Source organism: Schizosaccharomyces pombe, assembly GCF_000002945.2.
Source record: "Schizosaccharomyces pombe strain 972h- genome assembly, chromosome: II".
Taxonomy (NCBI): Eukaryota; Fungi; Ascomycota; class Schizosaccharomycetes; order Schizosaccharomycetales; family Schizosaccharomycetaceae; genus Schizosaccharomyces; species Schizosaccharomyces pombe.
In genome coordinates, this window is record NC_003423.3 from 4,345,679 (window position 1) to 4,368,341 (window position 22,663).

The 22,663-nt window shown below is 35.0% G+C and overlaps 10 protein-coding genes and 14 long non-coding RNA genes across 24 annotated transcripts; 14 read left to right on the top strand and 10 right to left on the bottom strand.

Annotated features, from left to right (window-relative positions):
- The first annotated feature begins 45 nt into the window (after window positions 1–45).
- SPOM_SPNCRNA.6560 lies at window positions 46–500 on the top strand. Its single transcript, NR_195908.1, has one exon. It is a non-coding gene; the product is annotated as a non-coding RNA (long non-coding RNA).
- Window positions 163–1,251, bottom strand: SPOM_SPNCRNA.6561. Its single transcript, NR_195909.1, has one exon. It is a non-coding gene; the product is annotated as a non-coding RNA (long non-coding RNA).
- ogm4 (ER membrane O-mannosyltransferase Ogm4) lies at window positions 881–3,594 on the top strand. The gene has a single exon (NM_001023828.3). The coding sequence runs from the start codon at window positions 974–976 to the stop codon at window positions 3,308–3,310; it is 2,337 nt and encodes a 778-aa protein (NP_596807.1). The 5' UTR covers window positions 881–973; the 3' UTR covers window positions 3,311–3,594.
- SPOM_SPNCRNA.6562 lies at window positions 1,992–3,172 on the bottom strand. The gene has a single exon (NR_195910.1). It is a non-coding gene; the product is annotated as a non-coding RNA (long non-coding RNA).
- A 431-nt stretch (window positions 3,595–4,025) lies between the features above and the next one.
- Window positions 4,026–5,230, bottom strand: SPOM_SPNCRNA.6563. Its single transcript, NR_195911.1, has one exon. It is a non-coding gene; the product is annotated as a non-coding RNA (long non-coding RNA).
- chp2 (heterochromatin (HP1) family chromodomain protein Chp2) lies at window positions 4,317–5,566 on the top strand (the record flags this gene model as incomplete). The annotated part of the gene is made up of 2 exons (NM_001023829.3): window positions 4,317–4,880; window positions 4,918–5,566. 2 exons carry the CDS (start codon window positions 4,317–4,319, stop codon window positions 5,494–5,496), a joined length of 1,143 nt encoding a protein of 380 aa, NP_596808.1. The 3' UTR covers window positions 5,497–5,566.
- A 263-nt stretch (window positions 5,567–5,829) lies between these two features.
- Window positions 5,830–6,105, top strand: SPOM_SPNCRNA.6564. The gene has a single exon (NR_195912.1). It is a non-coding gene; the product is annotated as a non-coding RNA (long non-coding RNA).
- A 94-nt stretch (window positions 6,106–6,199) lies between these two features.
- rpl3201 (60S ribosomal protein L32) lies at window positions 6,200–6,720 on the top strand. The gene has a single exon (NM_001023830.3). It carries the CDS (start codon window positions 6,218–6,220, stop codon window positions 6,599–6,601), a length of 384 nt encoding a protein of 127 aa, NP_596809.1. The 5' UTR covers window positions 6,200–6,217; the 3' UTR covers window positions 6,602–6,720.
- A 9-nt stretch (window positions 6,721–6,729) lies between these two features.
- Window positions 6,730–8,501, top strand: SPOM_SPNCRNA.6565. Its single transcript, NR_195913.1, has one exon. It is a non-coding gene; the product is annotated as a non-coding RNA (long non-coding RNA).
- Window positions 6,865–8,432, bottom strand: las1 (rixosome complex/ Las1 complex endonuclease Las1). Its single transcript, NM_001023831.3, has one exon. The coding sequence runs from the start codon at window positions 8,395–8,397 to the stop codon at window positions 6,985–6,987; it is 1,413 nt and encodes a 470-aa protein (NP_596810.1). The 5' UTR covers window positions 8,398–8,432; the 3' UTR covers window positions 6,865–6,984.
- sec27 (coatomer beta' subunit protein) lies at window positions 8,484–11,463 on the bottom strand. The gene is made up of 2 exons (NM_001355845.2): window positions 11,322–11,463; window positions 8,484–11,259 (listed from the first exon to the last, which is right to left on the bottom strand). The coding sequence occupies exons 1-2, from the start codon at window positions 11,340–11,342 to the stop codon at window positions 8,890–8,892; spliced, it is 2,391 nt and encodes a 796-aa protein (NP_001342707.1). The 5' UTR covers window positions 11,343–11,463; the 3' UTR covers window positions 8,484–8,889.
- Window positions 8,656–9,656, top strand: SPOM_SPNCRNA.6566. Its single transcript, NR_195914.1, has one exon. It is a non-coding gene; the product is annotated as a non-coding RNA (long non-coding RNA).
- Window positions 10,227–10,585, top strand: SPOM_SPNCRNA.6567. The gene has a single exon (NR_195915.1). It is a non-coding gene; the product is annotated as a non-coding RNA (long non-coding RNA).
- Window positions 10,937–11,499, top strand: SPOM_SPNCRNA.6568. The gene has a single exon (NR_195916.1). It is a non-coding gene; the product is annotated as a non-coding RNA (long non-coding RNA).
- A 170-nt stretch (window positions 11,500–11,669) lies between these two features.
- SPOM_SPNCRNA.441 lies at window positions 11,670–12,014 on the top strand. Its single transcript, NR_150829.1, has one exon. It is a non-coding gene; the product is annotated as a non-coding RNA (long non-coding RNA).
- Window positions 12,015–12,194: 180 nt separating this feature from the next.
- On the top strand, window positions 12,195–13,905 carry utp6 (U3 snoRNP-associated protein Utp6). The gene has a single exon (NM_001023833.3). It carries the CDS (start codon window positions 12,315–12,317, stop codon window positions 13,779–13,781), a length of 1,467 nt encoding a protein of 488 aa, NP_596813.1. The 5' UTR covers window positions 12,195–12,314; the 3' UTR covers window positions 13,782–13,905.
- Window positions 12,434–13,851, bottom strand: SPOM_SPNCRNA.6569. The gene has a single exon (NR_195917.1). It is a non-coding gene; the product is annotated as a non-coding RNA (long non-coding RNA).
- A 1,042-nt stretch (window positions 13,906–14,947) lies between the features above and the next one.
- Window positions 14,948–18,248, top strand: sid4 (SIN component scaffold protein Sid4). The gene is made up of 2 exons (NM_001023834.3): window positions 14,948–15,076; window positions 15,297–18,248. Exons 1-2 carry the CDS (start codon window positions 14,962–14,964, stop codon window positions 17,162–17,164), a joined length of 1,983 nt encoding a protein of 660 aa, NP_596814.1. The 5' UTR covers window positions 14,948–14,961; the 3' UTR covers window positions 17,165–18,248.
- mrpl15 (mitochondrial 54S ribosomal protein mL57) lies at window positions 17,204–18,113 on the bottom strand. Its single transcript, NM_001023835.3, has one exon. It carries the CDS (start codon window positions 18,002–18,004, stop codon window positions 17,372–17,374), a length of 633 nt encoding a protein of 210 aa, NP_596815.1. The 5' UTR covers window positions 18,005–18,113; the 3' UTR covers window positions 17,204–17,371.
- Window positions 18,219–22,198, top strand: SPOM_SPBC1539.02 (uncharacterized protein). Its single transcript, NM_001023836.3, has one exon. The coding sequence runs from the start codon at window positions 18,338–18,340 to the stop codon at window positions 19,496–19,498; it is 1,161 nt and encodes a 386-aa protein (NP_596816.1). The 5' UTR covers window positions 18,219–18,337; the 3' UTR covers window positions 19,499–22,198.
- Window positions 18,333–18,989, bottom strand: SPOM_SPNCRNA.6570. Its single transcript, NR_195918.1, has one exon. It is a non-coding gene; the product is annotated as a non-coding RNA (long non-coding RNA).
- arg41 (argininosuccinate lyase) lies at window positions 19,668–21,157 on the bottom strand. Its single transcript, NM_001023837.3, has one exon. The coding sequence runs from the start codon at window positions 21,087–21,089 to the stop codon at window positions 19,707–19,709; it is 1,383 nt and encodes a 460-aa protein (NP_596817.1). The 5' UTR covers window positions 21,090–21,157; the 3' UTR covers window positions 19,668–19,706.
- On the bottom strand, window positions 21,410–22,625 carry SPOM_SPNCRNA.1688. The gene has a single exon (NR_150585.1). It is a non-coding gene; the product is annotated as a non-coding RNA (long non-coding RNA).
- Window positions 21,555–22,497, top strand: SPOM_SPNCRNA.442. The gene has a single exon (NR_150830.1). It is a non-coding gene; the product is annotated as a non-coding RNA (long non-coding RNA).
- Window positions 22,626–22,663: the final 38 nt, after the last annotated feature.

The following is a 22,663-nucleotide window of genomic DNA, read 5'->3' on the forward strand; positions in this document are numbered from 1 at the left end:
AGATAAAATTTGTATTTAGAGTAATTTGAATCAACGTTGCAGGTTCAGAAGACTGAACAGTAAATCAAAATCGTTTTTGCTTGCTTCATTATAATTAGGATAACAAGCTAGTGTTGTATAAATGAAAATCAGGATACTTTGAAAGATTTATAATAATAACTCAAGATTTTGATTCAGCATACTTTCATGTGAATTTGAAGCCTTTGGATGTAACATTGACGATTGATGATAAATTTTTTTCGCTACAGGCACAATATTGACCGCTAAGAAAAAGTGAAAGCACATTTTAGGAGTTGTAGAAGAGCTTCAAAGGCATAATATTTTTGTTAGACAAGGAGTTAAAATGCTGTGTATAATCAATTGCTTCTTTCACAATCTATCGCACGAAAAAAAAAACGATATCACAAGTCGACTTTTGAACGATTTGGTTCATAAGCATTTCGTTTACGACTGAATTTTAATTTCTCAAAACCATTGTGCTTTCTATGCGCCTTTTTTATGAACAGATAAAGTATAATAGCTTTGCATAACAATCGAAAAATTCTTTAGCTAGTCAAAATGTTTAAGTCTTCAATAAATCACTTTAATATAAACTACTAACGAGAAGTTAGCTCGTTAACTACCTACTACGAAACGTGGAGAAATGATTGAATGTATTTAGGACATAATTTCTTCAAAGTTGGTTTTTACTGACGATGAAGCACAACTTTAAGTTAAACATTGAGTATTTTATTATAGGCCATCCATCGATCTTTTGACCTCTTTTTTAATTTTTGTATTGCAACTACTAATAACTATTATCCTATTTTTTATAACGATACGTTTTTAACTACGATAAATATAATGCAAAGAAGTAATAGAATATGTAGCAGTTCACTCAGATTCTCCCAAGCTTAACTCCAGGTTCGGTGGTCAGAAGGACTTGGTTTTAAAGTTGTACCCTTTACCAAAATTTCGGATTTTCATCTGAATTATGGCTTCCAAATCTGAAAAAGCTGTAAAGAAAGCCCAAAAATTGAGCAAAGAGCCATCTGTTGAATTAACTGACACGAAGTCTTCTGATAATGTTACTCCAAAACAGAAATCTCCAAATTCTACAGAAGAAGATGTAAGTTTGAATCTCAAGACGTTGAAAGCCAAAAAATTTAAGCTTGCTTTTGTTTTGATAACGGTACTTTCATTTATAACTCGCTTTTGGAACTTGAATCTTCCTGGTGAAGTTGTCTTCGACGAAGTACATTTTGGTAAATTTGCAAGCTACTATTTGCAAGGGAAATATTTTTTTGATCTCCATCCACCCTTCGCAAAGTTGCTTTTGGCTCTCGTAGCTAAGCTTGCGGGTTATGATGGCCATTATTTGTTTGATAATATAGGCGATAACTATAAAGATAACGGCGTCCCTTATGTTACGATTCGAGCTTGGCCTGCACTCCTTAGTTCCCTGGTTCCACCCGTAGTTTTTCTAATCATGAAAGAGTCAGGATACGATTTGTTAGCGTGTATCGTTTCATCATCCTTGGTCCTCTTCGATAATGCTCACGTTACTGAAGGAAGATTAATTTTACTTGATGCAACTTTACTTTTCTCTATGGTATGTGCCATATACTGTTACGTTCGTTTTTTTAAGCTACGCCATACCCCCTTTTCTCGACCATGGTGGGCCTGGCTTTTTTTTACTGGATTCTTCTTATCTTGTACAATTAGTACTAAGTATGTTGGTTTTTTTACATTTTTATCCATAGGACTGAGTGTCTGCTTAGAACTATGGTATCTTTGGGATATTAAAACCGGTCTTACTGTTGAGCGTTTTTTCCAGCACTTTTTGGCTCGTTTCTTTTGTCTTATCTTTTTCCCTTTTCTATTCTTTTTATTTTGGTTTTACATGCACTTTAACATTCTCACGATCAGCGGGCCTGGTGACTCCTTTATGTCTCTTGAATTTCAAGAAACACTGAGTGACAACCCAATTACTGCCAATTCTACGATTTTGAATTATTATGATATTGTCACTATTAAACACATGGGAACGAACGCATTTCTTCATTCTCATCCTGAAAAATACCCTATTCCTTATGACGATGGTCGTATTTCTTCTGGTGGACAACAAGTAACCGGATATCAATTTGACGATGAAAACAATTACTGGATGATCCTTCCTGCTGATCACTACGATCCCCCCATTGAAGCCAAACTTAATGTACCCGTGAAAAATATGGACTATATTAAACTCCATCACGTTGGTACTAATACTGATTTGATGACTCATGACGTTGCTTCCCCATACCATCCTACTAATGAAGAATTTACTACAGTTAGTGTAGATGAATCTGCTGGGAAAAAACATGAGTACACGTTGTTTCAAGTGGTTATGAGTGATAATACTGATCCTCAGCGACCTTTATATACCAAAGCTTCTTCTTTCAAATTGATCCATAAACTCACTCATGTGGCTATGTGGTCTGATCCAAAGCCACTTCCAGATTGGGCATTTAAACAGCTAGAAATCAATGGTGCTAAAAACATTCAAACTGGGTCAATTTTCTGGACATTCGATGATATTATCGGACTTAAAGATAGCCGATTGAAGAAGGAAAAAAAAATTCCTAAAAAACTACCATTTTGGAAAAAATATTTGGAGCTACAACTCACAATGTTTAGACAAAATAATATGTTAACCGAGTTTCATCCATACAGTTCTAATCCTTCTGATTGGTTTACTTTGCACCACGGTATTGCGTTTTGGGCTAAAAGTGAGGAAAACAAGCAAATATATTTATTGGGAAATCCTATCGGTTGGTGGATCATTGCCGGTACTGTTTTGAGTACGACGGTGGTCGCTGCAGCTGAAATTTTGCTTCGCCAAAGAGGTATTCGTACTTTACCTGAAACTGTCCGTAACCACTTTTACCGTTCCACTATGTTTTTCTACATGACTTATGTCTTTCATTATCTTCCATTCTTTATCATGGGTCGTCAATTGTTTTTACACCATTATCTTCCTGCTCATTTGGCAGGTTCCTTGCTTGTAGGCGCATTTATACAGTTAGCCTGTCGCAAATCCTTCCGATCACCCGTGTCCGCAGGAGTTCCGATTCCTAAAGATGTCGATGAAAAAGGACATTCCAAATGTCATAGAAAATACGGTCATGTAATAGAGCTCATCTGTACATTACTACTCATTTTTGTCGTTATTTATTGTTTCACCTTTTTCGCTCCAATGACATACGGAGATAAAAGCCTTAGCGTTGATGAATGGACGAGACGTAAATGGCTTGATTCATGGGTGTTTCAATACCAAAAACAAAATTAGCCACTTTCATAATGATTCTTTTGAGCTCGAATTTTTTTAACAAAGCTGCAAAGCTGCTTTTGGTCTGCTAATATTTAATAAAAAAACAGTTATCGCTGGCTTGGACATTTGATCCAGCTCTAAATTGATTATACCCTATAATTTCAATATTCGTGGATCGGCAACCTATTCCGTTTAGCTTTTATATCTACTTATAAATTAAGCGATTATTAGATCGATAACTCTACGGAAGTCAGATCGTTATACACTTTACGTATCTAGGAAATTCATAGAATATCAAAAAAAAGTACTTGGTAGTAATTGGTTTTCACAATATTTGCTATTGCATGAAGCTTGATATCTATATTTTCTGTTGATTAACCAAGCATAGTAGATAGATCTTTAATTACAAGTTTTAAAGAAATGAAATAATACTTTCTTTTAAATATTGCTTACAAAAAAGATTTATAATATATTTACAATTTTTTAGTTTTCCAGAAAAACTATGAACACTTTTAATACATCCCTTACTTGCCTTAACAATAGGTAGATTTGTTTAAGACAAGCGTATTATGGGACCTTGAGCATCCTAACCCTTTACATGTATGTTATTTTTATGCACAGCACTTTATCTTCAAATTTTTTTGAACTTCGATTCTAAATTGGTTATTATTTTAATACTGTATTCATATTTAGTTGAACCAATACATTGCAGGACTTGCACTTAATACTACTTCTGGATTGTAAATCGCTTTGTGATAAACCTTACCTAAAATTTCCGTTGTCCTTTCACAATATATAAAAACTGTCAATTATATTCAAAATACTTTTTCTTGGCGGATCTTTTAAAACTGTATTTATAAAGGGAGGAGAAAATATCAATGAATCCGTCGAAATAAACATATAAGCAGCAATATTATTGCATAACCAGCATCAAATTAATTAGAGCAGAATATTTTTTATTAAATTTTTAATTGATATATGAAGGGTTAATAATTTATGTTGGTATATCTGGAAAGTCTTAATAATGGTCAAAAGTGCCGACCTTGACCTAATGAATAGTATAATCAGTGAAAGTGATGAAAATTTTAGTCCTCCACCATTCACTGTTGAAGAAGCCGAAAATTCAATTAACAATAAGTCTTCGACAGCGAGTTTGGAAAGTCCTCAAAATGGTTCATGGCATCCTTCGCTTTACGGTCTTAGTGTTCCCGAAAAAACCCATATTCAAAATTCTTTAGACTTATACAGTCATGGAAATTCAGGGTCTCAGAAGACTCACAATGTGTCGTTCAGTTGTGAAATAAGAAAAGTCAAAAGTTCCAAATTGTCTCCAATCTCTAACATGGAAGACTCTGAAGATAAAAAAGAAGAGGATGAATCTTCTAGTTACAAAAACGAATTTAAAAGTTCATCTTCTGCTTCTGTTTCTTCAAATTTCGAAAAGACTAGTGGTTCTGATGATCATAACTCTCAATCACCCGTTCCTCTGAATGAAGGGTTTGAGTATATTGCTAGTTCTGGTAGTGAAGATAAAAATTCAGATGAAGAATTCGCCGTGGAAATGATTCTAGATAGTAGGATGAAAAAGGTGCGCAACATTAATACTTGTCTTGCTAACCATGTAGGATGGATCAGGCTTCCAATATTATTTGAAATGGGAAGGGTACGATGACCCTTCCGATAATACATGGAATGATGAAGAAGATTGTGCGGGCTGTCTGGAATTAATAGACGCATACTGGGAATCTAGAGGAGGTAAACCAGATCTTTCGTCTTTAATACGATTGACGCGAAGCCGCGCACGATCTTCGAATGAAGCTTCCTATGTTGAGAAAGATGAGAGTTCAAACTCTGATGACTCTATATCTTATAAAAGAAGGAGAAGCAGGAATGCAGCAAATCGTATTACGGATTATGTCGACTCGGATTTATCTGAATCTTCTATGAAAGAAAAGCAAAGCAAAATTGAGAAATATATGAAATCTGATAAATCTTCAAAAAATTTTAAACCTCCTTTTCAGAAGAAAAGCTGGGAAGATTTGGTTGATTGTGTTAAAACGGTTCAACAACTTGATAATGGTAAACTAATTGCAAAAATAAAGTGGAAAAATGGTTACGTCTCAACTCACGATAACATAATAATTCACCAAAAATGTCCTCTTAAAATTATTGAATATTACGAGGCTCATATTAAATTTACATAATGTTGATCTTTGGACTTAATAATTAGAATTACGAGTGGGTTACTAAGATAGAACTATAAGATTCAGCTAAAATTTTTACAGTTTTTTTGTAAGCTTTTCTTAGAAATGTTGCACCCGATGCACATATTCCTCACAAAAAATGCAGAATGTAGACTGTGTTGTAAAACTCAAAAAATTGCAGTATTTTATTCTATTCAAGGTCAGCTATAAAGTTGCATAAAGTGCTGTATTGGTTTCATATTTTAATAAAGCATTAAAACCAAGGTCAAGATACCAGGTAAAAGATTTTGGTAGCTAAACAAAATATTCTTTGAAAGGAAAATTTGAGTTTGCGCCACTGCCATGCTTTTTGTTTATGTATAGCACATCAAATTCAGCTTGAAACTGTCAAATATCAACTCGTTCAACGCTTTTACAGTGCCTACAATCTCTAAAAAATTGTACATTTCTGAAACTCAAATTGTATAAATCAAAACTATGATTGCATTCAGATTCGTTTTTCACAAACCAAAGCAGAAGGTAATGCTGAAATACCAATATCAAATTAGCGTTTCCTAAGGAGATTTACAGCCAAAAGCCTTTTCCGAATACAATCGCAATATCTTTCTACTCGCTAAATTATTATACAGTAGCGTTAGAAAAAAAGTTTTAGAGCAGTCACATAGTTCGTTCATAGCCAAAACATTTACTTGGTTCCTTTTCCACTGCAACGGTCGAAAACATGGCTGCAATCAACATTGTCAAAAAGCGCACTAAGCCCTTCAAGCGCCATCAATCTGACCTCTTCAAGCGTGTTGGTGAATCATGGAGGAAGCCTAGAGGTATCGACAGTTGCGTCCGTCGTCGTTTCCGTGGTACTATTTCAATGCCCAAAATTGGATATGGTAACAACAAGAAGACCAGATATTGCATGCCTAATGGTCTCAAAGCTTTCCTTGTTCGCAATGTCTCTGATGTCGAACTTTTGTTGATGCACAACAAGACTTATGCAGCCGAGATTGCTTCCAATGTTTCTGCTCGCAAGCGTGTTGAGATTGTTGAGAAGGCTCGTGCTTTGGGTGTCAAAGTCACGAATGCCGGCGCTAAAGTTCGTTCTCAAGAATAAATTTAAAAAGCTATTCCAATCTCTCATAAAATTTAACATAAGTGGCCATGTAAAATGGGTAAATTCCCAATTTCGTAATAATGTCAAGTAAAATGTGTTGGTAATATAAGTATATTGTTCAGATTATTTGAGTCGTATTCAATTAGAATAAATAGTCTCGTACCTGCATTTACACGATATAAGTAAGTCGCACGTCTATCATCACGTGCAACCTATTATTCAAAACGGCATCTATTGTACTTATATTTTACTTAATTTGCTTTGCCATACTCAATTCAGCAACTTAATATTATTATTTTAGACCCAAGATTACCCTCGTGTATATAGACCCAAATAAACTCTATTCAACCTAGCTTTCCTTATATACACATATAATTTTTTTTTTAACTTTCGATTATTTGACCGATGGGGGATGGCTCGACGCTTGGTTTATACCACACATGACCTTGAAACTCCATAGTACTGGAGTCAGCTTGAGCTTCAATGTTATTTAAACGAACTGAAAATTTATTCAATTCCGTTTTCATTTGTTCTAATGTTATGTCTTCAAACTCTTGTTCGTCCAATATTCGGGAATCAAACATATCGCTGCGGTATTGAAACAAGGGAGAAAACTTATTTTCCAGCTCTTTATCTAGAATTGACAATTCATCAATAATTATCTTAGTGAAGGGATCACTTCTTTGAAGACATATTTCTAAAACGGAAGCCAAATCTGTTTGAGTCACAGATAAAGTACTGGTCCATGGCTGACCTGTATACGCTTCACGCATTAAATAAGCATACCATTTTGCTAAATAGCAACCAGCAGATTCTTTATCGGTTAATTCTTCTTTCTCCTTGAGGTCTAGAAATACCAAAGAATCAACGGTTTGGCTAATCTCTAAAATTTCAGACCACAAGGTTGTAAATAATGCAGGTAAAAAGAATGAATGCTTCGAAGCTATACTTTGTAACAGAGGCAGCCATACATTTTTAAGCTTTGGAAAAAAGCTGATTGGCATAGTTCTGGAGGGTATTAAAACACGCTTTTCCAAGAAACAGCTGACGACAATATCTAGATTTGTAGTCTCTATTGCAAAATCCAAATCTTTTTCATCATCGACGAAAGAAGCTGGGATATAAGGTAACCTCAGATTAGCTGTTGTTACCAACTCCTGTACTAATGCTTCAAATTGTTGAATATAGTCATGTTCCTCTACTGGTAGAAACATATTTGCAGAAACATTAACCTTTCTCCAGGAACGCCATTGTTTCAATAAGTCTTTGACTTTTCTTTTTATTTCGAACTTATGCAATTCATTAGTTTCGGTGTAGTCATATGTATCTTCGGATTCAGCTGTTGCAGCGGGATTCCAGTAGTGATCATAAAGCCATGATAATGCTCGTTGCGCAGCTTGTCTTAAAACAGGTAGAGAAGGAAGTTCTTCATGAGTAATGGCGTGTCTCAATTCGACAAAATAAGTAGGTAAATCAATTGATTTGGCTAAAACAGCCATTGGGATGGCGTACTGCGATTGCTGGATAGGATCCAACAAGCCACTTACAAATCTAGATATTGAAACAGCTAATGCTAGCTTTTGCGATCGGTCATTACTTATTAAAGATGAAACTAATTGCGACGTTGATTCCACTGAATGGGGAATACGACCTCGGGTTGACCAAGCCTGAATAATTTCAACACCTCTAAACAAAGCAGCTAAATCAGGTATTCCTTCTTGTCCTTCATTATAAAAGCAAGACATTAAGTAAAGGAAATCTTCCTTTAATCTCCATGGAACGACTTTCATGTCCATTTTTAAAAACTCATGACAAGTGTTGGTAGTTGGCTAAGCGATACTTTACTTATAGACATCACATACGAGAGGAAAATCCTGTATTAGCTTTTACAGTATATTATTGATACGATTTGGTAAAATTAATTAATTCATGTCTGGATATTTGGTATGCAAAAATGCACTTTGTTAACTATTCATTTCTGTCTCACTAACACTTGTAGTGTCAAACTTTAACTATTTGAAGCACTTTTATCACAAAGTAAATCGATATTTTATGATGGCTAAAATGTTTATAACCGGCAATAATATCTACAAACGAAAGGTGGTAACAGCATTGATATTTGCCTCAACCAGAAGATGTCGTATTTGAAATTGTATGTGAAACGTACGACCGTACGGATTCGTAACACAGATTGAAGGTATTATCAGTATGCAAATTAGGAAACGTGAAAATATTACTTAGACAAATACTGTGTCTGTCAAAATACTTGCGTTCCAATGTTGTATTACTTAATTTTTAAGTTCCAAGTCACCCAAAGAATCCGCAATGCGTTCTTTTTGATTCTTAGTTAAGTCAACTTTCCATTCTGGAAGAACATTTTTAACCTCGTCAGGGCAGTAAGTAGCAGCAAACAAGTTAGCTTCAGGATAACGTTGAGTAGATGTAAGTATATTGACGCATTCCGCTGGTTGATTTGTAAGCCATGAGCAGATGAAAGCTGTATTATTTATCTTTGTGGACTTAGTGAGTTGCGATAACTCTTTGAGACCCTCGTGATTGTTGGTTGCAGTATAAAGTAAAACCAAAGATCCATAATCTTTACCTTTCTCAAAGCATTCCTGAGCTAAAACAAAATCCCAAGCATTCAAGGCAGCATCACCCAAAGAACGCCATTTCAGAGGATCATCTAATTCTTGAGCAATTTGAGAAGCAATATCCAATCGTTGAGCGTCTAATGCAAGTTCAAACCGCTGTACAGAATCACCAGATAACTCTAATGCAGCTTCCTTGTATCCTAAACGGGACAAAAAGTCAGACAAACGAGGACGGTCTGTTTCAGAAATTTGCTCCAAAAGACCTTGAGCAGCCTCTAAATCGCCCTTTAGTACCAGTGATTGATATTCAATAATGGCAAGGTTGAAAGAGTAGCTCACTACATTCATATCACGATCCGTGAGGTAAATACGATCGTCACGTGGAATATAGCCAAGCAAATAAAAACTACTTTCAACGTTAGCGATTTTGTAAGTTTGGTCACCGATCAAGTAGTTTAGGCGAGCGGCAGTAGTTGTGTAAATGAAAGTTTCAGCAACCCATTTGCCATTTACTACGCTTTCAGAAACATCAGCAAGTGCTTCAAAGGAATCAGCAACACCTTCCTCTTCATCTGCTGTACCACTTTCCACAGCACTATAAAACATTTCAGCGTTAAAACCGAGAAGGTAAAAGTCATCATCACAAGCTAAAATTACAAATCTGCCATCATCATTCCAATAAACTCCTTTGGGTTTAACATCAATTTTACGAACTAAAATGCCAGTATCCCAATCATAGAAGCAAATAAAATCACTTCCCACAACTCCCAAGAGAAAGCCGCCAAAAATCTTGTCGCAAGAGTAGGACAAATCTAATCTATTGCTTTCTTTAAAATTCTTGTGAATTACGATTGAACGGTCCGATGTACGACTACCGTAGACATTAGAATCGGCAGACCAAGCAAAATCAAGTGCTTTGCCATAAGCTTTATTCCGCCAAGCAAGAGCTGTATAGACAATATACTCACCATTGCCACATACGGAAACAAATCTTCCATTCGGTGAATGTTTCAAAACAGCAGGATACAATTCCGTAGTACCCAATTCTTTCACAGAAAGACTGATAAGAGAGCCATCTGTAAGATCGCTCTGCTCTTTTGCCGGTCTAATCATAGCGGACATAACTTCATTATAGTTAGACCAAACAACTTTTCCTGATGAATCCATAGTAACAGAAGGCTCGTCACGGCCAAGAGAGAAAGTTATGAGTCCATTGTCAAAACCGACTGTTACCAAGCCATTGTCCTTATTCTGCGCAATGCACCAAGCTCGATCTAAAGAAAAATTATACGATTTAATGAGAGAATAGGAAAGCGTATGCCAAATTTTTACTGTGCCGTCCTCACTACCAGAGATGATTATAGGAAATTTAGAATGGAAAAATGCAAAAGAGACATTATTGGTATGTCCTTCAAGAATCCGTACACATGCCTTCGTTTGATAATCCCAAACTTTGATAAGATTGTCATCTCCAGCAGTTATAAGGTATGGTTTATCACCGGCAGGATAATAGTTTACATAATTGACACCTCGATCATGTGCTTGAAGTGTAAAATTGGCAACTGAAGAACCAAAGCTCCAAACTTTGACAGTACCGTCAAGGCAAGAAGATGCAAATGTATTTGTATCTTTGGGATTGATGGCAAGGCTCATAACATAACGGCTATGTCCCTCAAATGTTTGAACACATTTCCAACTCATATCCCAATTGAAGCATTTAATGGTCATATCATCAGAGGAAGTTAATAAAAAAGGTTGGGTAGGATGGACAACTAAAGCACGGATGTAATCTGGATGTGCTTCAAACTGCGTGACTTTTTCTCCAGTATTATAATTGTAAACACGGACCTGGAAATCATCACTTCCACAAACAAACCAGTTTTTTCTAGCAATAAATGCACAGGCACGAATAGGAACATCATTAATGTCAAAACTCCGTACTAAGGTTTGAGTGTTGTAATTCCAAATACCAACTTGTCCATTATAATGAGATGCGATAACCCACGGCTCCGTTGGATGAAAATCAACCGCTTTCACACGCTCGGTGTGAGATAAGAGCTTTCTCTAAATATAAAGATTGTTAGTAATAATCGACTTAAGTGCAAGGATAAGTATTGGTAAATTACCTGAAAATCTAGTCGCATCATTCTGCTTATGGATGACTTTCTGTATATCCAATACTATAGAAGAAAACTATTAAATATTTAACAGAAGCCTTATTATGCCAGTTTCGGCTATATGGTCCTATTTAGTATTGGCAGAGGGTGTAGTGAACTGGTAGTGTCGATTCCACAGTGAAAGGAAATACGCATCATCAAAGGTACAGCTTATTAGTTTAGTGTAATGGATCAAAGCTATTTTAACTTTCGATATATTTAATAACGTATTTGTTTAAATATTATATTATGGTACTGTACCAAATGAAAACAAATTAGCAATTATTAAGGTACCATCCACTCTGTTTGTTGAGTTCTGAAACAGAATGGAGAAATATCTAAGATGTTTATTACCTTGTTTTCGTTATACCATGAGTATAATGCTGCTAAAAGGTAAGATGATTTGATATTTATAAATTAATTATAATCAAACACTTTTTGTTACGTGTTGCTATCATTATTGATTAATAACATCGTATTTTCTGTAAGCTTAAAAATCTAGTTTCGTTTTGAATTAGATTAAAAATAAAGACTACAAATTATCTGCTTTTTGCAAAGCTTTTTGCTTAATAGTTGCGCCGTTTGATTTAACAATTGTCGCTTTTATAAATAGTTTGAAATTCAAAATGGAGCATATGTTTCATAATTATTTTGCTGAACTTTAACGCTCCGGTAATCAAAAATCAGATTTATCAATTGTCTAACGTAGAATCAGCCATTTATTCTTTGTGAGACCTAAAACCAAACATAGAAATGCAATCAATGTATTGTGTATATGGAAGCTTAGCGCAGTTATATTTTTCGATATTTAGTATTTGTGCTTTATAGAAGCTAAAAAATATTGTACTACTACCACCACCAACTGGAAACCCTTTATGAATTTATAGTAGTCGTTGCATCAAATAAAGTTGGTTTCAATCTAGTTCATTTACTTTTTTTTTTGCTAAGGGATTCGTAAACAGTATGGCTGAAAAAGTTCAATATTATATGGAACAAAGCGTTCCAGAGTTGGAAGACTTATTGGAAAAAAATATTTTCAATCGGGATGAAATTAATAATATTATAAAAACTAGAAGAGTTTTTGAAGAAAAATTAGCCCGTCGGCAGGTTAAGTTAAACGATTTCCTCAGCTATATCCAATATGAGATAAATCTGGAGACTTTGCGTGCTAAAAGACATAAAAGGCTCAATATTACAGGGAAAATAACGATTAGCGATTATGCTGGCCCTCGTAAGGTCTTATTCCTGTTTTTGAGAGCTACGAATAAATTTTTTGGGGACGTTACCTTATGGTTAGACTACATTCACTACGCTCAAAAGATCAAAGCTGTGAATATTGTGGGAAAGATATGTGTTGCAGCTCTTCAGAAACATCCGAATAACGCTGAGCTTTGGGTAGTAGCGTGTGATCATGAGTTTAGCATCAACGCTAATGTTTCCGCAGCTCGTGCATTAATGAACCGTGCTCTTCGTCTAAACCAAGAAAATCCTGTTATATGGGCTGCTTACTTTCGCTTAGAGTTGTCCTATATGACAAAACTTTTTGCTCGTTCGCAGATCCTCACGGGAAATATATCTTCGAAAACCGAAAATATAACGAATGGAGTTTCGGAGGATACTATAGGTTCATTGTCCAGTGATACAATTCAGTTGCCTATGGTTAGTATGGAAGAATTTTTGGGCTCTAGTTCTTCAGAAGTTAGAAAGAACGATTCCGACCTTAATATATCTGATGATATTGGCAATATATCATCTAAGGAACAGCAGACTCAAAAATTTGCTAATGTACTTTTACAAATCATTCTGAACTCAAGAAAAAACTTGAGTCTTCAAAATTACGTGGGATTTTTTGTCTCGGTTTTAGATGCTTTATTTGAGTGCTTTGATGTTCCCGTGGTTCAATACATGTACCAAGAAAATATAATTGGTATTTGTAATGAGCATTTTGAGCATTTCAAAAATGAGAGTGGAGAAATTTATGGAGTTTTATTGCATCGTTGGTGTTTTTTGGAAATATTTATAAAATTAAGGGGTGCTTATCCTTCAAATGATTCTGGTATCTCTGGTAAAGGTATTTTTGGTTTAAAAAAAAATGATCCTAGGATAACGTCAATGGTTTTGACTGACCCAGGTTTTGTCGATGATCTTCAAGCTATTGTAGAAAAATATCAGTCAATTTCCTCAGACTTTCAAATCCCTTTTAAAACAAAAAAGATATTTTACTCGTTCTTTGTTAAAACTTTGCATGCGATATCATCGTCATCAGCCGCCGAAAGCTCTATTGCGCTTGCTTTACACATGTTAGTGATAAACGCGTTTCAATCAATGGAAAAGCTGAAAATACTGACGTTTGATGATTCTTTGCAAGAAATATATAAGGAAGCTCAAATTCAAAGCGGAACGTTTATGAGCAACGCAACACTATCTTGAGACGGGTCTAGTCATAATGTTGGGTTAAACGGTACAGATGTATATATAATTAGGTACAATATTTTTTGTCTGGGATTTATGCTTTTTTTAATACTTAATAAAAATTTGGTTTCCTTTCGTGTAATTTTAACTTTTGTACCAGCATAAGCATTTACATCACGTAAAAAAAATGTTTAGTCTGGATGAATATTGTTGACGCATTTGAAAAGATCGTTTTTATTATTAATAGTCGGCTGTAAAGAATATACCCTTTTAGAGTGTCAGAGAGCTTATTATATATGATCTTTGAATAGTGTTTAAATATTAGAACCCCACTTTATTATGGAATTGATTAGTTGATCTACGAAGAGTTTCAATGTTGTAGTTAAAAATCAATCCTTATCATTCGTTAAAGCTCAATGATCAATCTTTCAATATCAAAGGACTATCAAATAATTTTCTGAAGATAACCTTACAAACTTAAATGGCTTTTTATATAGCTTAAAAGCAATTACGAAGGAAATAATGGATTATGCTTGGGCACTAGGGCTCTGTAGCGCTATTTTTTAATATAAGACAAATTTTTTTCAAGTTGTGAATCACTTCATGGCTTTCTATTGATTTCATTGACAACGAAACCAGTAAAACTATTGAAATAGAAATAACCTATTGTGGAATTAAAAAGCTGTGATCTTAAAGAATTTTATGGACAATGTTTAGAACAAATAGAATTAATACTGCAGTAACAAAAATATCGCATACATTTCTATTATATACTCGATTTGGGAAAAATATTTGCTGCGTTATTACAAATAAAAAGAAAATAATTCAGTGATTATGGGCACTTGAGTATTTTAGAAAAAAAAATAATTCCAATAAATATAAAATTAAACTAAAGTTTAAGTACTAGAAAATATAATGGCTTTAGAATCATTACTTTCAAGAAGTTCGGATTTGGGCTATGTCTGCCTTTACACTTTTTCAAATTCATTCATTTTTTCTAGTAACTCTAATAGAAAAACTTTTTATTTACAAGAATTAATGATACATTTGAATGATTTATATACTCATAATTAGTTAACAACTTTTTGTTATTATCTGGTGTTTATTTACATTTCGAGCATGTGACTTACACTCTTGGGTAACAATATTAGTTTTAAGTCAGCTACTCACAAACTAAACCTTTTAATCATGTTTTAGAATGGATGAGGCTTTTGGTGATAGTTTGAGTACAGATTACCGATGGTTAGGTCATTCTCATTTTGATAGTCATCCATCTGCGGGTGACAGTATATACTTTGACTCCCTTGACGAAGGTAGGTAAAGTTTAATGTCAACTTGTATTGTGAACTTTTGAAAACACTGGGTAATTACACTCATGCCGTCTTCTTCCATCTGTAGATGAACTAAATGTTTTCTATTTTAAGAGGGAAATTGGTTTATGACATACATTTTGGCTTGAAGGGTATTCACCTGTAACGTCCATATACTTTTTCGAAAAGTCTGTCAACTGAAAATGTAACTAATATTATGTAGATGCAGATCCGTCTCGTACCGCTAGAATTGATCGAATAGCTGAATTGTTGGATGGACTTAACGATGAACAAATAAGTGAGCTTGTTAATGGCGTAAATAGTACTACGATTAAAGAAAACACCAAAAAAGAAATTTCGAACCCCAATGACTCTACAAGACTTCCTTTAGAGCAAATACCAGGTTCAAACAACTTATTTCTGGATCCGCGTCATCAACTTGGTGATAATAGTCAAAATGCTCAAAGACATCATGAGCCTTCGTTTAACTCGGAGAAAGCATCTTATACTAGTACACCTTACAAGAATGTCGCCCCGAAAGTGATTGATTCACCTAGTGCTCGTCATATGCACTCCAATTCACCTTCATTTCCACCTTCTCAATCACACACCAGCTCTTATGACCAAAGTCCAAAAGGACAGCTACGAGATAATATTAGTGTTCCTAATCAACAAGATGGATTGGACCCTGAAGTGTTTAATCAGCAATCTAAAGAGACTAAAAAAAGTTTACAGGTTCCACCAAGCCGTAACGTACCACCCCCAGTCACTCGCCCTAATCAATATAATCCTGAGCCTAATTTTTCTTTGAGTTCAGGTTATCCACAACAACATTTCTCACAGCCGGAGCTTCAAAATCGGAATGTTCATTTGGAAACTGTACCAGAGTCATATCCAGTACCGCCTTCTGGCTATCCTCTTACTTCATCTACATGTGTTTCTTCTATTAGTCAACCTATCCAATCTACGGATTGTCAAAAGGCTCAGGAAAATCTTTCTAATAATAAACAGATGTCGTCGAATGATCAAGACATCGATCCTTTTAAACAAGCCATTACCGATTTACCTCCTTCTTTTGTTAATATTGTTTTGGAGATGAATGCCACAATACAATCCTTATCAAATCAATGCCAACAAAGAGATAAACAGATTGAAAATATAACCAAGCAATTGCTTATGAATCAGCAGGATTATTGTCCCACAACAATGTCAACAACTGTTTCTACTCCACTTTGTCCTCCAAAACGATTCCCTAAAAGCACAAAAGACTTTAAAGAGCAAAAACCTGATACGAAGCAGGTACGATCTGCTACTATTAGCAATGATTTTAACCTTAAAGGCAACGGAAGGTATAATGAAAAATCTCAAATTGCGGTTCCAAGTGAAATACGAGTTCAGCTATCAACACTTGATGCTATTCTTTTGCAATTTGAGCACTTGCGTAAGGAACTTACCCAAGCCCGTAAAGAGATACAAATTCTTCGGCATACTTCTCAAAATGGAGATCAAGAATCAAATGAAAGCTCAAAAAATGCAATAACCACAAAGACTACTGACAAAGGAAATAATAAGGAGAATACTATGCTGAATGACGGGTCTACAGCCCCTGCAAAAAATGATATAAGAAATGTTATTAATACCAATAATCTTGATGCAAAATTGTCAGATGAAAGTGAGTTAATGATCGAAAAGAACAAAAGCTACTCAACACCTGCTTCATCTACCATCCCTACTTTCCATACCTCACAGCCTCTTACTTCCTTAAATATGCCTGATTCTAGATTTAATCTGGCTAAGGAAAAACAACTTTATTATCGGCTAGGCCTTCAGCATATAGATCAACAGTGTAGTGTTGAAACAGCCAACATGTTGAAAACAGTTTTGGTCCAATTAAATATCCCTTTTGCAATTTTTCCTTCTACCATCGGACAAGTCAGACGCCAGCTGCAACAAGGTCGTAGACTCTACCAATGGGCACGAAATATCCATTATCTAATATACGAGGAGAATATGCGTGACGGTTTGGTTTCAAAACAGTGTTTAGCAGATATGCTGAAAAAGATAAGGGAGCTTAAAAAACGTAGTTTGTGAATGGATGCCAATGACTTACAACTCGATCAATAAGATTTTGGGATGCAGCTTATATTATACAAATGTTGATAAATATGAAATATATTATTAACTACTGACTGAATGAAAGAGGCGTTAAATAAATCGATAGTAATAATAAGCGTATGGCAAAATGTACTATATTATGGCATCCTTTGCATAAAGAATTTTATCCTGCTGCTACACATCTTATTGATTATGCACGGTATTAGGTCTCACGAAATCTTTTGTCAAATCTGATATGATGCTTTTCTTACAAAAATTCATAGCCTCAACTCCGCCTTTTTGGAAGTAAACGACAGCAACAAGTCCGGAAACAATACTACTGTATATCTTTTCAAAACTAGACGAAGATGGAGAATTAGGCCCTTTTAATGGCAAAATACATTGTGTGGCAGTTTCAGGATTCCATTTTTTTGCAACTTCAGCGAGTCGAGCAGGGGAACGAAGATTTACTAAATCCTTGTATGAAGGTATTGTGCTAAAGTTTCCTGATTCCAAATAATGATTAAGTAAGCAAACATCGATAACTGCATTTCCAACCGAAACGAAAGGTTCATTATATCTTTTCAGCCCATGTTTATAAGATTTATGAGTTACAATTTGTTCTCTTAGAGATTTGTCTGAGATGTAATTTTTTTCACCAAAAACACGACTGAAAAAGCTGTCAATGTCTTCTTCTGTAGATGTCATTTCATATCTGTACTTATTTTCATTACACGCAATTTTCCCAATTCGACGGACACAATTCCATGATGATGATCTGAACACAAATTTATTTTCAATTTGAAGTCCTAAACGATTACAATGTCTTGTTAACATACGGATGGCATAAAATCTTAGAAAGAGCTTCAAGTTCCTCAAACCCTTGTATGGAAAATCAACTTTTCGAAAGAAAAGATATCTGTTTTCTGCAACTAGAATATAGGTTGTTTTTAAAAAACATTGGCCGATTACGAAGTAGTAAAATAGCGCACTACGCTTGAGATCACAGTGTACGAACGTCAAGGTATGCTAATGTTATCAAACTGTTTCAATAATTTACAATTTATTTTGTGTTTTACTGTTAAGTGTATATAAACAACTACTACAAAGTTATTCCAAAGAAACAATTAATTGAAAGGATACTGAAGTTTTGGTTGAAAATTTGTCACAATGAACCAAGATGATTTCAGAAAGCTTTTAGCTACTCCAAAAGCCGAAACCTCCCAGTTAAAAAATTTCTCATCGAATAAAAGTCAGCGACTTGTTTTTGGTCGTAAACATAAGACGGCCAAATTGGAAGCACCCAGAGCCCTAATTAAAAGAAAACAACTAAGTCATTCTACATCGTCAGACATTACGAGACATTCTAATGCAAAAAATTCAGGGAAAGATACTCAATTTTATGAAGAGCCTTCTTCCAAACAGGATATTGAGTTGCACAAATTGCACGAGAAACTTCGCAATGGCCAAATTACGACAAAAGAATATTCAGAAAAATCTAAAGAATTAGGCGGAGATTTGAATACAACTCATCTCGTGCGTGGTCTTGATCGAAAATTGCTTGAAAAAGTTCGCTCTAATGAGCTAGCCTTGGATGATTCTCTGCTTTCTTCGAGTGAGAAAGAAGTTGACGAAGAAGCAGACAAGCTTTTAGAGAAAGTTGCTGAGGAGTCATCACATCCTGAATCTGTTTCTATTCTAGAAGAAAAAAAGAAGATACCTCTTTATCCTAATGGACAACCGAAATATCGTAAAATTTTGGAAAATGGAAAAAAAGTTAAATATTTGCTTGATGAAAATGGTGAAATCCTAAAACGGCTTGTGAAGAAGGAAAAAAAGTTAAAAAATGATAATGAACGTTTAGAAAATGAACATAGAACCGAGAAATTAAACGTGAACGCTAATAGCTTAGGGAAAAGCTTTGTTAAGCATGATATACCACTTCCACCAGTTGATTTGAAGCTCGATATTTTCGAGGAGGTTGGAGAATATGATCCTTTTCATGAAAATGATAAAGAGCCTGCTGAGTTGAAGGCGAAGGATGCTTTTCAGCTTAAAGGTCATCATGAATTGGATGCGCCTTATCATAAGAAAGTCTTTGATACAAATCAATATAGCGATCTTAAACCTACGAATTTTATGTCTCAAATTCATCGACTTGCCAAAGTTCAGGAACGCAAAGAAGAAGAAGAGCGAAAGAAAGGAAAAGACGGACAAATTGTTGATGCAGGTTTCGGGCTTGTATTATCAAAAGACGATACAGCAGATATTCACGAGTTAGGGGAATCTGACGATGATGATAATGTTAAAAGGAGAAAGACGAAAGGTTAAAAGTACTACTTCATTCAGTATGAATATTTACGATTTAAGATTTAAGTTACGTGTTTTTAAAATATTATTATGAGGCTACAATTATTTATTTGCCCGTTTTACACCAAAAAACCTCGATTCGGGGAATTATGTTGAGGAAGCCCTGTTAAATGATCAAACGAACATATAGAAAAAGTAAGTATATCCATATCATTTCATGTAAACTTATCTACTCCAAGGCCTTTTTAATGGTTTGGATTTGTTCTAATACACAACTCTTAGCGGTACCACCAATCGCACAACGCTTCTCCACACTGGATTCATAGTTGAAAACATCTGCAACATCTTCTTCATATAATGGGTGTAGCGATTTAAAATCTTCAACACTTAGCTTATCAATGGTAGTGTTTCTTTCCTCGGCCATTCGGACAGCGGACCCGGAAATATGATGAGTTTCACGAAAGGGAACACCTTTACGCACAAGGTATTCTGCCAAATCAGTCGCTAGCATGTCCGCAGTCAAGCTCTTAGCAATATTTTCTGGATTTACAGTTAAAGTAGAAAGAACTCCGGTTAGAATTTGAATGGAATCCAAAACAGTTTTGGAAGAATCGAAAAGCGGTTCTTTATCTTCTTGGAGGTCTTTGTTATATGTTGAAGGAATCCCTTTAACCGAAACCATAAAGCCCATCATGTTGCCAAAAACTCGGCCAGACTTTCCACGAAGAAGTTCTAAAGAATCGGGATTTTTTTTTTGAGGCATAATACTACTTCCAGTTGAATAAGCATCGGAAAGGGTAACGAAGTTGAACTCAGAAGTAGAATATATAATAAGATCCTCTGCCAAACGGGAAATATGGGTCATTACCATACTAGCCCAGAACATAAATTCAATAACATAATCGCGGTCAGCTACAGCATTCATTGAATTCATAATAACCCCTTCAAAACCAAGTTCCTTTTGTAAGAACTTACGATCTACGGCGAAAGGATTACCAGCAAGTGCACCAGCGCCTAAAGGGAGTCGGTTGACTCTAGAATAAATTTGTTTCAAGCGATCCAAGTCATTTAATATAGAAAAGGCATGAGACAATAAGAAATGGGACCAGCGAATAGGCTGGGCTCTTTGCAAATGAGTGTAACCGGGCATAATGATATCAAGGTCAGACTCTGCACGAGCAACAAAAACTTGGAGTAACCCAACTAAAGATTTTTGGATGATGTCCAACTCATCACGTAGCCAAAGGCGCATATCGGTCGTAACTTGATCGTTGCGACTTCTTCCTGTATGAAGCTTACCAGCAATGCCTGTACCAATTATTTCTCCCAATCTGCGCTCGTTAGCAGTATGGATATCTTCGTCAGAAGGTTGAAGAGTGAATTTATTTGTCTTCCATTCATCTCGGACAGCCTCTAAACCATCTAACATTTTATCCAATTCATCAGCACTAATGATTCCGCGTTGTTCTAATGCCTTAGCATAAGCTTTCGAGCCATCAATGTCGGCATTGAACATGCGCTTGTCATAATGAATAGACTCATTATAAGCTGTCATCAAGGGATCAGTGGCGCCAGTAAATCTACCGCCCCAAAGTTTTTGTGAAGAAGCCATTCAGAATTGTTAAAACAGAGTCAGTTTTTCAAGTTTTCAACCAACGCAAAAAGGAGGTAGTACTACTTAAAATTTAATTTATCTAATCTTTTGAGAGTATGGCTATATGACCGTGTAACCTCTTCCTTATCGCAACCTATTGTTATATCACATTAACGATACGGCGATAGATATGAAATTGATATTATAATCGCTATAATAAGATCTAACGTATTGGAACGTATAAACACTTAATAAATGTTTACATTCCGCTTCGTTATTTCTTTCCTTAAGTTTACAAAAGATATCATATATGGAAGCTTTGGTTGGAATCTTACTGTATAAATGTACTCAACCTGAATGATTTGTTTTGTCTTTCTGATTTATTAACTCAGAGCTACCAAAGAATTTCGCGAGCATTAGCTTAGATTTAAGAAAATTGACTGTTATAAAGATTGAGAATTCTTAAAAGATTTTCTTGTTAGTTGTGATTGTTTTTTCGATTTTTATTAGAACGATATTTATAGATGCCTGAAAACTCATTGGTAGATAAGTATTGTTTTCTCGTTTTTACTAGTGTCTGATCAGACTAAACTGGTTTAAACATTATGATGCATCTTCCGCCCAATTTCTTTTAAGATAGCTAACGAAAATCAATTAAAATAAACATGGACCAACCGAGTTTATGAATCCACCAAATATAGTGGGATTATAAAGAAGAAGAAAATCAACGAAGAATAAAGTGATAACAGTACATGATTTTCCTTTTCCCTCTTTACTTTCGTCTCTTACTGCCTTAAATTATACACTGCATTTCAAATTGTCAACTATATTATTGATTTCTTTTGGCATGAACACATATAGGGCGTATTACTTCGACAGTCTAACATTTACTTATACCAAGCTTCTCAAAATTCGTTTATAGTACTCGTCTTCGCCAACAAATAACTTAACAATTTACGTATGGATATGTTGTTAACAGAACGTCTGGACTCAAAACGGAATCCACAAAGTGTTATCTTCGAGAATACTCTAGAGCCAGTTTAGATCTTGCTAGTTATTTTTAAATAGAAGTTATTGAAGGTTGCCGAGCAATACAAGTGTGATATAGTAATGTTGAATCTGAACCATTTATTGTCCACTAGTAAATGTGCAAGAATTAATCCATTTATTGTTTCCATGTAAAACATAGAACAGATAGCGTAACAAACAACATCGTACTTTAGCATTTCACTTTGAAAAATTTTAGTCAGAGCTTCTTGTACATTGTTATCAAGGGTCGTAAATGAATTATGTTAGCTTTCTGGAGTGTCTGCTAGACTTAAACAATTGGATTTTAGAAAACTAAAGAGTGTAGCCCCTATTTAAATCTATTTAATTGTAATAGCTTGAATGCTACTCAAAGGCGTAAATCCTTTTTTAAGCGCTTATATTCCTGCTAAAAGAATTCTAGTCAAAACGTGTACTAGCGTATTTCACAGAAGTTCCATAGGTTTTCTTTTTCTGATGTAGGAAAATTTAGGATCTTCCATTGGTAAGCGTACATTGTACTCTATCACAACTATTACAACATACTTTTTGCTGGATATTAACTT

What these genes read in the sequence shown, in the direction of transcription:
- ogm4 (NM_001023828.3), top strand. Translation starts at nt 974, where the DNA reads ATGGCTTCCAAATCTGAAAAAGCTGTAAAGAAAGCCCAAAAATTGAGC.
- rpl3201 (NM_001023830.3), top strand. Translation starts at nt 6,218, where the DNA reads ATGGCTGCAATCAACATTGTCAAAAAGCGCACTAAGCCCTTCAAGCGC.
- las1 (NM_001023831.3), bottom strand. Translation starts at nt 8,397, where the DNA reads ATGGACATGAAAGTCGTTCCATGGAGATTAAAGGAAGATTTCCTTTAC.
- sec27 (NM_001355845.2), bottom strand. Translation starts at nt 11,342, where the DNA reads ATGATGCGACTAGATTTTCAG. An exon ending in TGATGCGACTAGATTTTCAG is followed by an intron (nt 11,260 to 11,321) that starts GTAATTTACCAA and finishes CTTTATATTTAG; the next exon opens with AGAAAGCTCTTATCTCACAC.
- utp6 (NM_001023833.3), top strand. Translation starts at nt 12,315, where the DNA reads ATGGCTGAAAAAGTTCAATATTATATGGAACAAAGCGTTCCAGAGTTG.
- sid4 (NM_001023834.3), top strand. Translation starts at nt 14,962, where the DNA reads ATGGATGAGGCTTTTGGTGATAGTTTGAGTACAGATTACCGATGGTTA. An exon ending in CTTTGACTCCCTTGACGAAG is followed by an intron (nt 15,077 to 15,296) that starts GTAGGTAAAGTT and finishes AATATTATGTAG; the next exon opens with ATGCAGATCCGTCTCGTACC.
- mrpl15 (NM_001023835.3), bottom strand. Translation starts at nt 18,004, where the DNA reads ATGTTAACAAGACATTGTAATCGTTTAGGACTTCAAATTGAAAATAAA.
- SPOM_SPBC1539.02 (NM_001023836.3), top strand. Translation starts at nt 18,338, where the DNA reads ATGAACCAAGATGATTTCAGAAAGCTTTTAGCTACTCCAAAAGCCGAA.
- arg41 (NM_001023837.3), bottom strand. Translation starts at nt 21,089, where the DNA reads ATGGCTTCTTCACAAAAACTTTGGGGCGGTAGATTTACTGGCGCCACT.